The sequence below is a fragment of the Berghia stephanieae genome, chromosome 1, assembly GCF_034508935.2.
Source record: "Berghia stephanieae isolate SIO BIC M18660-M18661 chromosome 1, UCSD_Bste_1.3, whole genome shotgun sequence".
In the NCBI taxonomy this organism is placed as follows: Eukaryota; Metazoa; Mollusca; class Gastropoda; order Nudibranchia; family Aeolidiidae; genus Berghia; species Berghia stephanieae.
In genome coordinates this window covers 75784446-75799445 of record NC_088360.1, presented here as the reverse complement: position 1 = coordinate 75799445, position 15000 = coordinate 75784446, and the positions used below count along the sequence as shown (strand labels likewise).

At 37.3% G+C, this 15000-nt stretch overlaps 1 protein-coding gene across 2 annotated transcripts in view; it reads left to right on the top strand.

Moving 5' to 3' along the window:
* LOC144957269 (uncharacterized) overlaps positions 1–15000 on the top strand; it is a 59650-nt gene that overhangs the window by 37938 nt on the left and 6712 nt on the right. For both annotated transcript variants that reach the window (XM_078888365.1, XM_078888373.1), the window contains exons 2-3: positions 6656–6897; positions 10255–10451. In XM_078888365.1, coding sequence (XP_078744491.1) covers positions 6785–6897; positions 10255–10451 — 310 coding nt within the window. In that variant the 5' untranslated portion in view covers positions 6656–6784. The remainder of the gene's footprint in view (positions 1–6655; positions 6898–10254; positions 10452–15000) is intronic.

Below are 15000 nucleotides of genomic sequence, written 5' to 3'. Positions count from 1 at the left end.
CGCTTAAGATAAAATCTTGTCTAAGATATACTTTTCGTCCAGTCCTTTGTAATCTTATACGTATAAACCAACTAATCACAGGTTGGTTTAAGTAAACTCGAATCAACCTCGGTCCGTCTGTTCTTTGCCACAGTGGCCTTCTTTCTCCACCTCCTTGTGGCAACCCTGACCCCTATCAGTTCGCACGCACTTTCTCACGAGGCTGATGAAACAACCACTTCTACAAAGACCTGACTGACAATTTGAAAGAAGACAACAGATCGGCTTACTGTTCTTGTTTCCTGCAACTTAATTGATACAAACTACCACTCCTCAACATTGAAAGTTTGATCAACCACTGATAAAGATCTGAACAAGTGTGTATGGAAAGTGTCAGACAAAGCAAGGAAGAAAATACCCACAAACAACGATCTCAAAGAACCACTCTACATCGACTGGGGATCGAACCTCAAACCTGATTACTGGTAATCAGGAGGTTTGAGGTTTGATCCCCAGTCGGGGTATAATGATTTTTTGGGATCTTTTTTTTTCTGGTCTTTTTCTTTCTTACTTTGTCTGGTACCTTTCATACACACTTGTTCAGATCTTTTTCTTGCATCGGTGCCTGCTCCATAAATTCTCAATTTGATATGCTAAACCGCTATGCTTTCCCTTGAAAATGGATGCGATAAACCTTGCCTAAGTCGCATTTGGTTGCAATGGGAAGGATTGGGTTAAGATAAACTTTTTTACTTCTGGTCCCTGCCTACTCCACTGTAGGTGAACGAACTGGGATGGTCACTGATGTCAGATAATTTAGATAAAGCAGAAAGAAATATACAAGACAAAATTATCACAGAAAAATCGGCCATCCTAGACTAGACCCTCAAACCTCTTATTGATTGACAAGTATCAAGTTTATGCATGACAATCAATAGGTGTTGGCGGTTTGAGTCTAGTTTAGGAAGGGTGAATTATTTTATTTAGATAGTCTTTTCTTGTATTTTTCCTTCCTCTCTGTATGGCAATGTGTTCTATAATGTGTTGTTGATGAGTGAGAACTTTAACACAAATGTGACTCATCGCGTCAAGCTGGTATTATGTCGGACTGAACGTATGTTTACGCTTAACTTTCTGCTGTGTTGCATCTAAAACATCCGGTCAGCAGTCATTGACTTATTTTGTCTTCCGTCAGCTTTCGAACTTCCCCTCAGGTCCAACCAAAGGATGTCGTCTCTCTTTCTACCGATCTTCTCCATGTTCCCAGTGACCTTCTCCATTTTCTCATTGTTCTCTCCTTCATCCGGCAAACATAACCAATCCATATCCATCTTCATAATTTGACTTTTCAGAAATGGAGTTCATTTCAGCTAATATGAAAGATTTTTTGGAAACACTTGGTTCAAAATATTTGATTTGCAGCAAACGGTTTTTGTCGTAATGAATTGGATCAATCAAAATTGTCAGAATTTAAATTGAATTTAAAAATTGTTATGTTTGAGATATATAACTCACTGCTTTCAGTGATAGTATTTATAATAACTCCCTTTTTTATATATAAGTTATGTTTGAAAATCAGTATAAAATCATCTTGTTACTTCCGACATAATTTCGTTTTGAGACGTTAGGACACAAACGCCAGTCCCTGAAGGACACAGTCCAGATTCTGATCATAAATACTTCATAGATTGTCAAGCACTACCCCCCCCCCCCCAACCCCATCGTCTAAGTTACTGTTACCACCACTATCCTGACCACCGATCCCCGAGGCCCAGGCTTTCACATTGCTAAATTGGATTCTAAGAATGTTCTAAGACACCCTGACAAGTGAGTATAAACGGGCGTCTGTGGATAGTGATTAATCTTACATACAATTTGTAAGACGTCATCTCTACACATTGTCTGTTGGATGGCAGTACTTAATATTTTTAATCAGAGAACGACAACGTATAAAGCCGAATTCATACATTGAAATCCATGCTAGTTTATTTTTCTTTGAAATAATTTATTTTCTTGAGATAAACACAGAAATTTGAAACATAACGACATGTTTTAAAATCAAATCATTTCCATCGTACGTGCACATCTGATAACAGAAAAGTGAGTGGAGCAAGCACTTATGTTGATAATAGCAAGATATGAAGTGAATAGGAACGTGTCAGAAGACGACAGAGAATAAAGACTTCGCGGCGGTGATGGGGGCTCGAACACGCAACCTTACTGGTACGACACTCCACTGGCCGGAGAGATCGTGACTCTACCGTATGAGCTATCCACGCCGTATGGGCTATCCACGTGGATAGCTCATAGGTAGAGTCACGATCTCTCCGGCTAGGCGGAGTTGTTGTACAAGGTCGCGGGTTCGAGCCCACATCGCCGTCGCGAAGTTTTTATTCTCTGTTGTCTTCTTGCACTTTCCTACTCCTACATTTCCTACATTTCTTGTGCACATCTGATAACCTAACACAATTATGGGTTCGTTTTAATACTGTTGCAATGGACAATGTTTTGCATTGGATTGAGAGTAATTTCAATTACAAAAATGAGCCCATAATAATTTGGGTTATCAGACCTGCAGATAAGTAAACATCGGTTTCCGCAAAATATGTCATACTAATAACATTATCCAGAGATGTAAAAAAATAGATCTAGACTTGTTTCTAATCTGTAATTCATGTATTCGTTTTGTCCAGAAAAATACTAGTATTTTGACTACAATGACACCTACAATAAGAGATAAGTAAAGTAATTAGGCAGTCAGGGTATTGATTTTTTATATTCCTTCATTTGATACTAACAGTGATCTTTACTCGTTCTACCCAAATACCTCCATGAAACGCCAAACCCGCTGATACGATATCTAACTTCTGGGCAAAATCAGACCTTTGTAGATGAAGAACAGACTTTCAGAAAAGGATGCCATATTTTTATTTCTTTTCTCTTGGATTTACACATCGACAATTGGGTAGAGTAAATAGAAACAAAAAAAACAATGACCTTTAATATAGAGCAGTATCCACTAAACATGATCAAAGCGCTTTACAAAGGATCCCTAGCCAACAGGAACACGTTGGATAAGACATGACGCCTAATAGTCAATATTCCAATTTTTCGGATAGACAACGCTTTAAACAGCCAGGTACTGGTTTTACACGGGATTCGAACCCACGATCTTCCAATCCGAAGGCAAGTTCATACCACGAGGGCAATACTCAATCTGGCTCAGTCGATTAGTTCAAATGAAGAAGAAAAAAGATGCATGATCGATGTTGTCATGATGTTACTTCTATCGGAACGTTACTTCTCTTAGGATGTTACTTCCATCAAGACGTTACTTCTCTCACGACGTTACTTCTATCATGGCTCCCTAGCAGAATGTTACTATAATGAATCGGGAATTGTTTCAGGCACACTCGGATACCCATTCATACCAAAGTCAAGCGAGGGAACGGATGTAGAGAACTTAATCTCGTAATCCTTTGACTAAGTCAAAAGACTAAATATTTTAATCTCAGACATGCATTGCGTAAAATTAACATGAATTTTGATGACATTCTGCACCAGAACCATCAATAGTTTATCTCATGCTCGTAAGTTAGTATTATCAAGAAATTATGTGAGTAGAAAAGTGCCAGAAGACAACAGAGTATAAAAACTTCGCAGCGGCGATAGGGGCTTGAACCCGCGACCTTACTGGTACGACAACTCCGCCTGGCCGGGGAGATAGTGACTCTACCGTATGAGCTATCCACGACCCTTGAAGTTAGTATTGCGACATTATCACGGAGTTCCACTATGGTTTAAAATGTAATACAATGCATTAAACACAACTTTTTTTTTTATCAATGCACATTTAAACAAAATGGGCAAAGAGTAAATGCTCTGATTTGACATGCCATAACGTTGCCAAACGGATAGGACATAATTTAAAATCAACTTTTGATAAACACTTTATTTTGCGCATTCGCAAAACAATGTCTCAACCACGCAATGATATAAGAAAACGCTCAATTTTCCAATGCAAATGAACGTCTCTCAAAATGAGGAAATAACGACTGCACGAGCAAGAAACCAATACATTTATAAATATGCAATGGAAGAAAAATAGGTAAAAGGTTTTAGCTGGGGGAAAAAGTGTCCGCTCTTATTTAGAGCTAAATCCCACCAATTCTATCCCAACCTCAGATAGGCGCAACGAGTTTCCAGACTTTGTTTAGAAAAAGTGTGGAGCGGGTACTTATTTCAATAATAATGAGACATAATATGCATGGAGAAGTGTCAGCTCAAAACAGATTATAAAACATACCACGTTATTGGGCATTGGGATCCAATAGGGCAGGGGATGTCTTCTACTCTTCCGGATCCAAACTTATTGGAAGACTGTAGGTAACCAGTCCTTCGGAGAACTAATAATGGATAGGTACAAAAGCCATTATTTTTTATGAAGTTTTGAATTCCGCTGTAGGTGGTGCAAAGCTGTCCTACTTTTGGATAGATTCTTTATTCACATTCCCTCATCATACTTTGTTGTAAAATGAGTATCTGACCGGTAACAGGGTTGTCTCCGTCTCGTGTTTAGTTCTCAATGAAAAGTATAACCGTTAGCTTGGGGCCGATGTAAAGCCTTTTGAACAGATCAAGCTGATATTGCTCGATGTAAAAGCTCACTTGTTTTAATTCCAATCGTTGATTGATACAAAGAATCATTTATAAAGAAATGTAGTGAATATATCAAATCAATATTTCGAATGGGGAAAAGGCCGATAAAATATATTCGTGATAGCTATTTTATGGTCGTCCATCCAGTTTATGGCCATCGTCAACAATAACTCGGTATCCGTAATTGAATAGTTTCCCTGAGTACTTCATGTATTTTCTACCCAACTATAAAAAAACACGTATTTAAAATTTTGGCCAGAAAACTCGTCTTTCAAGTATCAATCCATTAAAATGGCCCTCATCTTGCAAAAAAAAACCTCTCAAACATAGGAGTTCCGTGAAATCCCAGGTTTGAGAGTTTTTGGCAAGATGAGAGTGATTGTAATCGATTGATATTTGAAGGACGAGTTTTCTGGCTAATATTTTAAATACTTGTTTTTATTTTTTCAAAGTACGCCAGTTTGAGCTTCCAGTGTTTATTATATTACATTGATTGTCAGATACAGGCTGATGTAGATAGACGGTACCTTAGGCTTTGGGGACCTGTGGTCACGCAATCAATTATTACAACAATGAATGATTTGTTTGAACACGGAAACAACGCGTTGATTGTCACACGGAAGGGGGGGGGGGAATGTTGGATGGTGACGTGTGATTGTAATTTACATGTTGATAGAATGGATTCGAAAGTGATAATTCACAAATTACGGTAAGTTACATACTTCACTTTTATTCCATTCTTTAAACAATAACAAAACAAAAAACATTATAATTTACTTTTAGTTGCCATGAGGTCCGTATTTTACAAAGGATGCTTTACCATAGTATATTTCATTTTGATTTGGAATTCACTATTATAACCATAAACACACAAAGGCAAAAAAAAAAAAAAAAATAAAGTATTACCACTATTAAGGGCACCGAGACGTACCAACCCCCCCCCCCCCCCCCCCTAATTCCAGCACAAGCTCAATCCATTTTCTTAAATTTTCGACTGTAACGAATAAGCGCACTCTTTTCACCCAATTTCCGAAGCGCACGGTGCTTTTAAAAGGAATAATAATATGGTAATCTAACACCTCTGAGAAATAAAAACAGATATATAAATCAAGCGACCGGTGTATCAAGTCTCTTATTCTGGTTGTACTATTCGATATTGCCCCGAAAGCAGTGCTGAAAAGGAAAAAGACTGACAGTCCACACGCAAAGTGCAGATGGTAACAATGGAATGTTATTTCCATATTGGAAGATATCAGGCTATGTATTAACGAGGACTACAGTGCGGCTATGTGGTATTGTATGAAACTTGCTTTCGTGCCGAAAAGTCCAGGGTTCGAGCCCCGCTTTGAGCGGCGCATGGTTGAGTTCTTGGAAAAGGCTCTTTACTCACATTTTCTCACCGAACTCATCTGTAAAATGAGTACCTGGTCGTTGTCTCAGGTGTCATGTCTCGTTCTACATGTTGACTGTTGCTGTGGGCTAGGGACCCCCGTAAAGCGCTTTGAGCATGTTTAGTGAATATCGCGTTATAAAACTGCTCAAGATTTTATTGCTTTTTTATTAACAGAGAGGCGTGAAGCAGATTGACTCTGATATTATTAGTTATCTGAGATGGTTGATTAACTCTCTCCTTACCAGCCATTTTCAGGATTTTCCCCAAAGCTTCAGACCAAACTAACACAAAAATAGATTTTTTATTACTCAAACACAATAGCAGTCAGTTCTTGTGATACATAATTTCTTTAGCAAAACATGCTCTACAACACACAGTTCATTTTCTTTACATTTTATGATGTACAAAAGAAATTTGAATAAGAAAAATGTTGGTTGTATCGTAACGAATGTGACGATTTTCCTATAGATGGTAAGGATAGGGTTAAAGTCCTCGTCCTACATGTTAGGTATCGCTTTTGATTCAAGATCCCTTGTAAAGCTGTTTGAGCACATTTAGAGGATATTGCACTATATAAAAGCTCATGGCTAAAGTACATTGCTCTTATCTTCTGTTTCATTTCAGGTACCGCTGACCTTGCTAGTATCAACTGACATGTCATCAGAGAGTCTACGGTAAAATTTCTATACAGCTGATCGCAGAAGTCATGGGTGTGGATTGATTTTACTGTTAACTGACATAATCAGTACTATCATGACTAATACGTCCATTGCCGTTGGTAGTGATGAAGGAGCTTCTGTTGCTGCAGTTGGTGGTGGTAGTGGTGGTAGTGGTGATGTACAACATGACTATGTTATCATTTGTAGGTGAGTAGGAGTTTTGATAAATGAGGTGTAACTGGCTGTAGATGAATTGCCCCCCCCCCCCCCACCCTTCTCTCTCTCTCTCTCTCTCTCTCTCTCTCTCTCTCTCTCTCTCTCTCTCTCTCTCTCTCTATCTATCTATCTATCTCTCTCTCTTTTTTTTTCTTCTTCTTCTTCTTCTTCTTCTTCTTCTTCTTCTTCTTCTTCTTCTTCTTCTTCTTCTTCTTCTTCTGGCCGATGTAGTAGTCCCTTAAATAGAGGATCCAGACCACAGTTAGCATTTAATGAATTTCACCACACACACACACACACACACACACACACACACACTCACTCACTCACTCACATATCCATAATACACGCTATGATCATTTCATTATTTAATATTTTTCTACGCTTATAAGACCCTTTCAAATTATGTATTGTTTTTAATTTCTATCAACTCCTGAGGGAGTTCATTCCATAAACGAACGACAGAGGGAAAGAAAGAGTGTAGGCGGGTGTCTGTTCTTGATGTTTGAATTGATAGTTTGTTGTCGTGTACTCTTGTTAGTCTGTTTTTTGGATTTTTTTGTTGTTTTTTTTTTTTTTTTTGGTTTTGATCTTTTGTGTTTTTTTGTTTTTTTTGTTTGTTTTTTTTTTGGGTTTGTTCTTTTGGTCTAGTGTAGTTGGGGAGTTTAATGCTGGCGTTGCCTGTATACATATCTTGAGTCTTTCGCGACGAAGTTGCATTTTTTTCCAGGCCTGAGCTTTCTGTGACATATTGTTATGTGAGTATTTATTAGTGATTCTCCCTGCAGCTCTATTTTGTGCCATTTCGATCTTGATGATTTCAGTTTTGGTGTAGGGATCCCATATTATATATATTCGAGGATGGGCCTTTTGTTGTCGAGTGTCTGAGTTTTTACAGGACAGCCACTCCGGTTTTGAGTTTAAAAAGCGCTTGATTCGTTTGCCTTTGATGTTATATTTGCGATATGTGATTTCCATTTGAGGTAATGTGTAATATGTAGTCCAAGATATCTAGAAGATTTGATTTATCTAATTTTGGTCATGAAGGCGGTAGTCATAGTTTTACAGGGTTTTTTTTTTTTTTTTTGGGGGGGGGGGGGGGGGGGGTTAGGTTTTTTTTATAATATATCGTCAGCACGTTGCATTTCAGACATTGAAGCTCATAAGCCATGACTTCTCCCAAGCTTCCAGTTTTGCCAAGTCCTTGTTTAGTTCAGCGCTATCTTCAATTGAGTGGATGTGCTTGTAGAGTGCAGTGTGAATAAAACTGAATACAATTATGGATACAAATACATTTATATTTTAAGAACGCTATTCTTGGGATATTCATGATAAAAAATCTTGCATAAATAAAAAATTCACTTTTAAAATCCGATACAAACTATTTAGTCTTATATATCTATATTTCTAGTTATCCATCTTTTAATCATGTATTTATACATCTAGGTATCTATCTCTATATCTCTATCTCTCTGTCCCTGTCTCTCTCTCCCTTTCTCTCTCTCTCTCTCTCTCTCTCTCTCTCTCTTTGTTTTTTCCATCTCAGTCTCCCTCATTCTCTCTCTCCCCCCCCCCTCTCTCTCTCTCTATCTATCTATCTATATATATATATATATATATATATATATTATATATCACGCCCTCTCTCTCTCTCTCTCTCTCTCTCTCTCTCTCTCTCTCTCTCTCTCTCTCTCTCTCTCTCTCTCTCTCTCCCTCTCTTTCTCTCTACATGGACGTATGTCACTGAAGTGCTTGGTGGCATTGGTGTTAGTCATGGTGTGCAATATGACTATTCTATAATCTTTGATGAGTGAGAGATTCTATAATATCTAGTACGTAATAGAAAGTGTGTTTGTCTCTAGTTGTGTCACCGGCTTCCCGCCATTAAGGCTATCAAGTCGAAGCCTTGTCATAAATTTAATCAGATTTCTCTAACTATTCTTTCTTTCTCTATCTTCTTATCTCTATCTTCTTATTCTTCTATCTATTTTCTATTTATATTAACCCCCCCCCCCCCCCCCCCCCCCGCTCATCTTCTCTTCTCTTCTCCCAATGTCAATATTGGTGTTGTGCACAATACCGGCATCATCTTAGACTCCACTCCAACCAATATTATGATAGCAGTGGTTTGCATCACCAAAACCACAGAATGTTATTGTATTTAATCTAACCAATGAAATAAATTAAGGCACTGCCTCTGAGCCCCACGGCATGTCGACAGTAATGACTACAATAATGGTAATCAACAAATTCACAATAGATATGCACAGACTCAGTGTTTGCCTCAACCTTGTGTGAAGAATGCTTAAATAAGAGGCCTGGATACAACCTCATGGAGCTATAAATAATTTGAAACATTTATTTGCCATTGTGGTGCAAGTAATCACTCTATTATTTGCACAGACTGTTATAATGTTCGCGATTAGCTCTAGCCATGCAGCAATCAGATATTTAAAATTGCCTCTGTTGTTCTTATGTTATTGCTTGGGTTGTTTGTTTTTAACATTACGACGTTGCTGTGTACCTAAGCTTTAATTATAACGAAAAAAATAAATAAATTATGTGGACAAATTTTATGTTCTCTCTATTCTTTGTCCCTTTTTTACACCCAGTAGCCATTTTCTGTCCCTTCCTTCAATTAGTCTTAATTCAAATGAATCGTTTGACCATAAAGAATATACAACAAAAATCATGGACATTCTTCACCTTAGTGGGATTTACTCTATAAAGTTGGCGCTTATATGTATTAACATCGACACTATCCTTGTTTTCGACAATGTTACAGATAAGAGCAAACCTTGACGAGAGGTATGACTTTTTAAAGATTATGCATTGAGTCAAAATGTAGATTTCGTGAACTGAGGCAGCACAAAAAATGACGTCACAATAAAAGGCGACCACCAGAAGAAAGTGAAGAGTGAGTGGTATACAATACTACAACCAATGGAATATTTGTTGTCTTGATCACGACGAACATCAACCAGCTTTTTACTTTCTTTTAATGATTGTTGTGTTGTATTATGACGCACAGTCAACTGAATTGACGTTGCCTCAAGGGTTGACTTTGCCTCTACAGATTTGGACATATTAAATTATATTTAGTTTTGTGATAGTTGTTTCTTTTGATTAAAAAAAATCAAGTAGTCTAATTAGGGAAATATGTGCAACAAGCCTGAGGATAGTCAAATTGTTCCGAATCGGTTTGAGGCAAAGTCACCTCGAGAGGCAAAGTCAGCGGTAATCTTTTATAGTAGAAGTGTCAAAATATTATAAGCATGAGTTGGATTTTTAAAGGCTTTGACCAGACACTGCCATTTATTTCTATACATTTTATTATCAATCCAACAGGAATCTGACTGTCACGAATATCACAAAATCCAGTGCAGCAGCTAAGACGGTGGAGGACACAGACTTTGGTGCCGTCCTTTATATCGTCGTCGTTCTCACCTTCTACTCATTCGGCATTATCGTTATGATTGTCAAGTATCTAAAAACAGAGAAGAAGGAAATGGAGGAGGAGATGGTTTTGGACAGCTTTTTCAAAGGTCAATGCTAGCTATATCCATAAATATACACTCAGAGTCGTAACATCTCAGAAGCGCTAATTTTCATAAGTTCCTTTCATGTAAATGAGGCAATGGCATGGCAATTGCTTGCAACTCCCTACATGGGATGTTAATCTATCACAATGGTTTTTTTTCCCGCTAGATCTTACACGAGTACGTGACCCATTGCCACACATTTAATAGTGGAGACCAAAAACGGAATCCGGACTATGAACAGCTTGAACAACTTGATTTATACATTGTAAAATGCACATATAATAAATCTACTCGTATATGGTGTAACATTTTCAATTTTTGTTTTTGTAGACGGTCGTTTTGTTTTTTTCATCGGAAATGACCACCAGCGGAAAATATTCTTAGGAGTAGATTTAAAACATGTGTATATCTGATGGAGGTGTCAATTTCTAAATGTATGCAGGACTCTGGGACAGGCATATAAAAGTTGTTTGTTTGCTTTTTCGAAAAAAAATTACCAATTGTGGTAGCCGATCAGCCTTGAGCTACCATAATATTCGTTTTCTCGTAAAAGATAAGGTACGTCTTTAGAATCCGTCAATATACTATTATTGAAATAAGTAATAAAAACCAAACTAAAGCATAGAGTCGTAGACGCTCAAGCAACATGCGAGAGGATACTAATATAAGCAAAACATCAAAGATGTTCTGCATACGTTTTATCTCCAAGCAATTAGATGGAATGAGATTATTCTGTGGAACACCATTGGGTTCCTATGTTTGCTTTCATCTTTGTAGTTCCATTGTTCGTTCAACCGAATAGGATATACTTACTCCTCTTTGGTGTTTCATAAACACATAATATATGGTCGACATATAGGAGCACCAACGACTTCTGTCTTCCGCCAGCTCCCAAAACCTCACCCCAGATCCAACCGAAGGATGCCATCTGTCTTCCCACGGATCTTCTCCAAGTCTCCAGTGGTCTTCCCCTATTGCGATTACCATGAGGTATCCATCTGATCGCTGTTTTCGAGATTTCTCGCTCCCTCCTTCACTCGACAAATAGGATATAATCGATCTTTTTGTACCATTGTGAGCCACCGTCTCAAGGCGGTAATAAGATGTGGGGATTATCCAGGTGCTGGGCATTGAATTGATAGACACAAATATCTAACTTGGACGTTCATTTCTATTCGTTATGCTGAAGAATGAATATATTTCTCGCATTGCAACCATTCAAAAATAAGTATTTCCTTTTACTTTCATTCTTAATTCAATTTTCGGGGGCCTATTCATCCCGATATAATAATGGTTTTAGACTGTCGGTCACATTTACGTGGAAAATGATTTTCGATACTGTGCAATCGCTATTTTCTTTTATTCCATCGTTATACCAGAATTGCTATACGAACTGAAAACCAATATAGAAGATGTTTTATGGGGAAGAAATCTATAAACCAGAGATTGGATCTGCCGAATTGTAAAACTCTCTTTAAAGAAAAAAAATGAGTTGATAACATAAAAATCTTTTAGATATGGCTGCCTGAACTCTCATACACGAACAAAACGCAAATTTCTATCTCAGCAAAATTTTTCTCCAGAGACATTAATCGATTATTATCACCCCCGCCCCCTCTCATTTCTCACCCTACATATCAAAAGCTCTTAACCCGTGTTTATCTTTAATCAGTTAACTACTGCACTCTGGAAAAACTCGGATTTAAAAAGTTTGCCAGAAAACTCGTCCTTCAAATATCGTTTGATTTAAATGACCCTCGTCTGAGCAAAACTCTCGAACCCGGGACCTCGCCAGCTCCCAGGTTTAAGGGTTTTTGCAAAAACAAGGGTCCTTTATATCAATCGATATTTGTAGGATGAGTTAATTTTCTGGTCAATTTTTAAAATACGTATATTTACAGATTGCGACAGTTAACTGGTTAATTAACCATGTATGTTTTAGTAAGACAAATGGGATTAACCCAATTTTATATGACTGTCTATGAAATCTATGTTTTACCATCCAAGACATTTCGACATAGTGCCGTTAGAATCAGAAAAGTAGGTGGAGCAGGCACTTATGTTGATATAAAAAGAAAAGAAGTGAGCAGGAAAGTGCCAAAAGACAATAGAGACTAAAAATTTCGCTGCGTCGATGGGGGCTCGAACCCGCGACCTTACTGGTACGTCAACTCCGGCTGTGGTGGATAGCTCATACGGTAGAGTCACGCTCTCCGCCCCGGCCAGCCAGAGTTGTCGTACCAGTAAAGTCGTGGGTTCGAGCCGCCATCGCCGCAGCAAAATTTGTATTCTCTATTGTCTTCGTGCACTTTCCTACTCACTTCATTTCTTGTTATTACCGTTTAGAATCAGTGGGTTATAATTTCATGTGACAAATTTTAATTTTTTTGTTACAACGTAATATTGATTTATTGGCGTTGTGAAGCCCGTTGTCAGAAAATGATTCTAATTAGAAACAATTATTGTTAATGGATGATTGCAGATATTGATTTGGTTTTGGAGGTTTTATGCATATTCATCATCGATGGTTATAAAGCGTGGATATTTGTTATGGTTGTTTTATTTTATATAAATTTTATTTAGGGCACTAAGAACACAATAAATGAAGGGAAATATGGGGATTGTGACAGGAAAGAGGAAATCAAGAAGGAGGAGGAGGGGGAGGAGGAGCAGGTGGAGGAGGATGAGTAGGAGGAGGTGAAGGAGGAGAAAGAGGAGGAGTAAGATGAGGAGGAGGAGGAGAAGAAGAAAAAGAAGGAGGAGGAGAAGAAGAAGGAGGCGGAGGAGGAGGAGGAGGAGGGGAGGGGGAGCAGGAGGAGCAGGAGAAGAAGAAGAAGAAGAAGAAGAAGAAGAAGAAGAAGAACAACAACAACAACAACAACAACAACAACAACAACAACAACAACAACAACAACAACAACAAGGAGGAGGAGAATAAGAAGGTGGTGGAGGAGGATGAGGAGGAGGAGGAGGAGGAGAAGAAGAAGAAGAAGAAGAAGAAGAAGAAGAAGAAGAAGAAGAAGAAGAAGAAGAAAAACTAGGAGAAGGAGGAGGAGGAAGATAAGAAGGAGAAGGAAGAGGAGGAGCAAGGAGGTTATGAAAGTGAGAAGAGATAGGAAGAACAAATTGAGAAAGAAAAAAATGAGAAATAGGAAAAGAACGTAGGAAAAGAAGAGACAAAAATAGATCGAGTTGGAATTTAGAATTGCGTTGAGAGATCAGTGGCTCTGGCTCATATTATATCATAACTCCGACCAAAGTAAATTTTGATTACCATCAATGCATACGGCGGTATCATTACAATAGGATTACATTATGTGTAATTTTAGAAAGTGGGATTGGAAGTGTAAGAAAAGGAGGAGAAAGGGAAACGAATGGCTTAGCGTGGTGAAGGAAGCGTGTGGGGCTGGGAACATATCTAGATGATTGTTACAAAAACAATGATAGAACAATTGGATTTTTCGAAAAGCAAATTATACAAAGCTCCCTGTCAATAAGTTGATAAGTGGTTATTAAAAGAAAGTATCATTCCATTGATGTGTGGAATTTTATGGTCTGGGCTTATCAATCTTGTTGATCGGAAATTAATCACGTCTGTTCTTGCCAATCCTGCAACGTGTCCATTTTGGTTGTCACGATGCGCGAAGCAGGCGGATCTGATTATGTGTCGTGTTGGAAGACTGAAGAAATGAAAATGTGTCACTCATTGTCAGTGATTTGGTTTTCTTTCCAAATGAACGACTCCATGTAATTTCCTACCAAAATAAATCAGGATAAATAATTATGATAATGATTAAGAATAGAATGAAATTATTATGGTGACAGAAATAATAATAATACAAAATAATAATAATAATAATATAATAATAATAATAATAATAATAATAATAATAATAATAATAATAATAATAATAATAATAATAATAATAATAATAATATATAATAATATATAATATAATAATAATAATAATAATATAATATAATAATAATAATAATAATAATAATAATAATAATAATATAATAATAATAATAAATAATAATAAATAATAATAAAATGATAATATAACTGATAATTATTTTCATCATCATTATCATCATCATCATTATCATCTTCATCATCATCATCATCATCATCATCGTCGTCGTCGTCGTCGACGGCAGCGGCGTCATTATTATCTTCTATAACATTCCGACCGACTCATTTACACCGGTTATTATAATTGCTTCTGATGTGCAAGGTAGAGCAGCAGCCAAAGAAACAAACAATTGGTTTCTTTTGATGGTAACTGTTTCTGTAGTGCAAACATAATAGACATAATGATTCTCGTAGGCTACTAGTATAAGGTAGAATCCTTCACAGCTGTGTATAATTAGAAAGAGGCCAGTATAACAGACTTCCAACATTGGATGGAGGAGCAAAAAGTTTGAGGGGCCGAAAAATAAAAATAAAAATAAAAAAACAACAAATGAAACGATCAATATATACATTTCTATTCGCTACTTTTCCTCATTTTATAGAATGAATGAATTGACGTCACTCGTCTGTTATTGT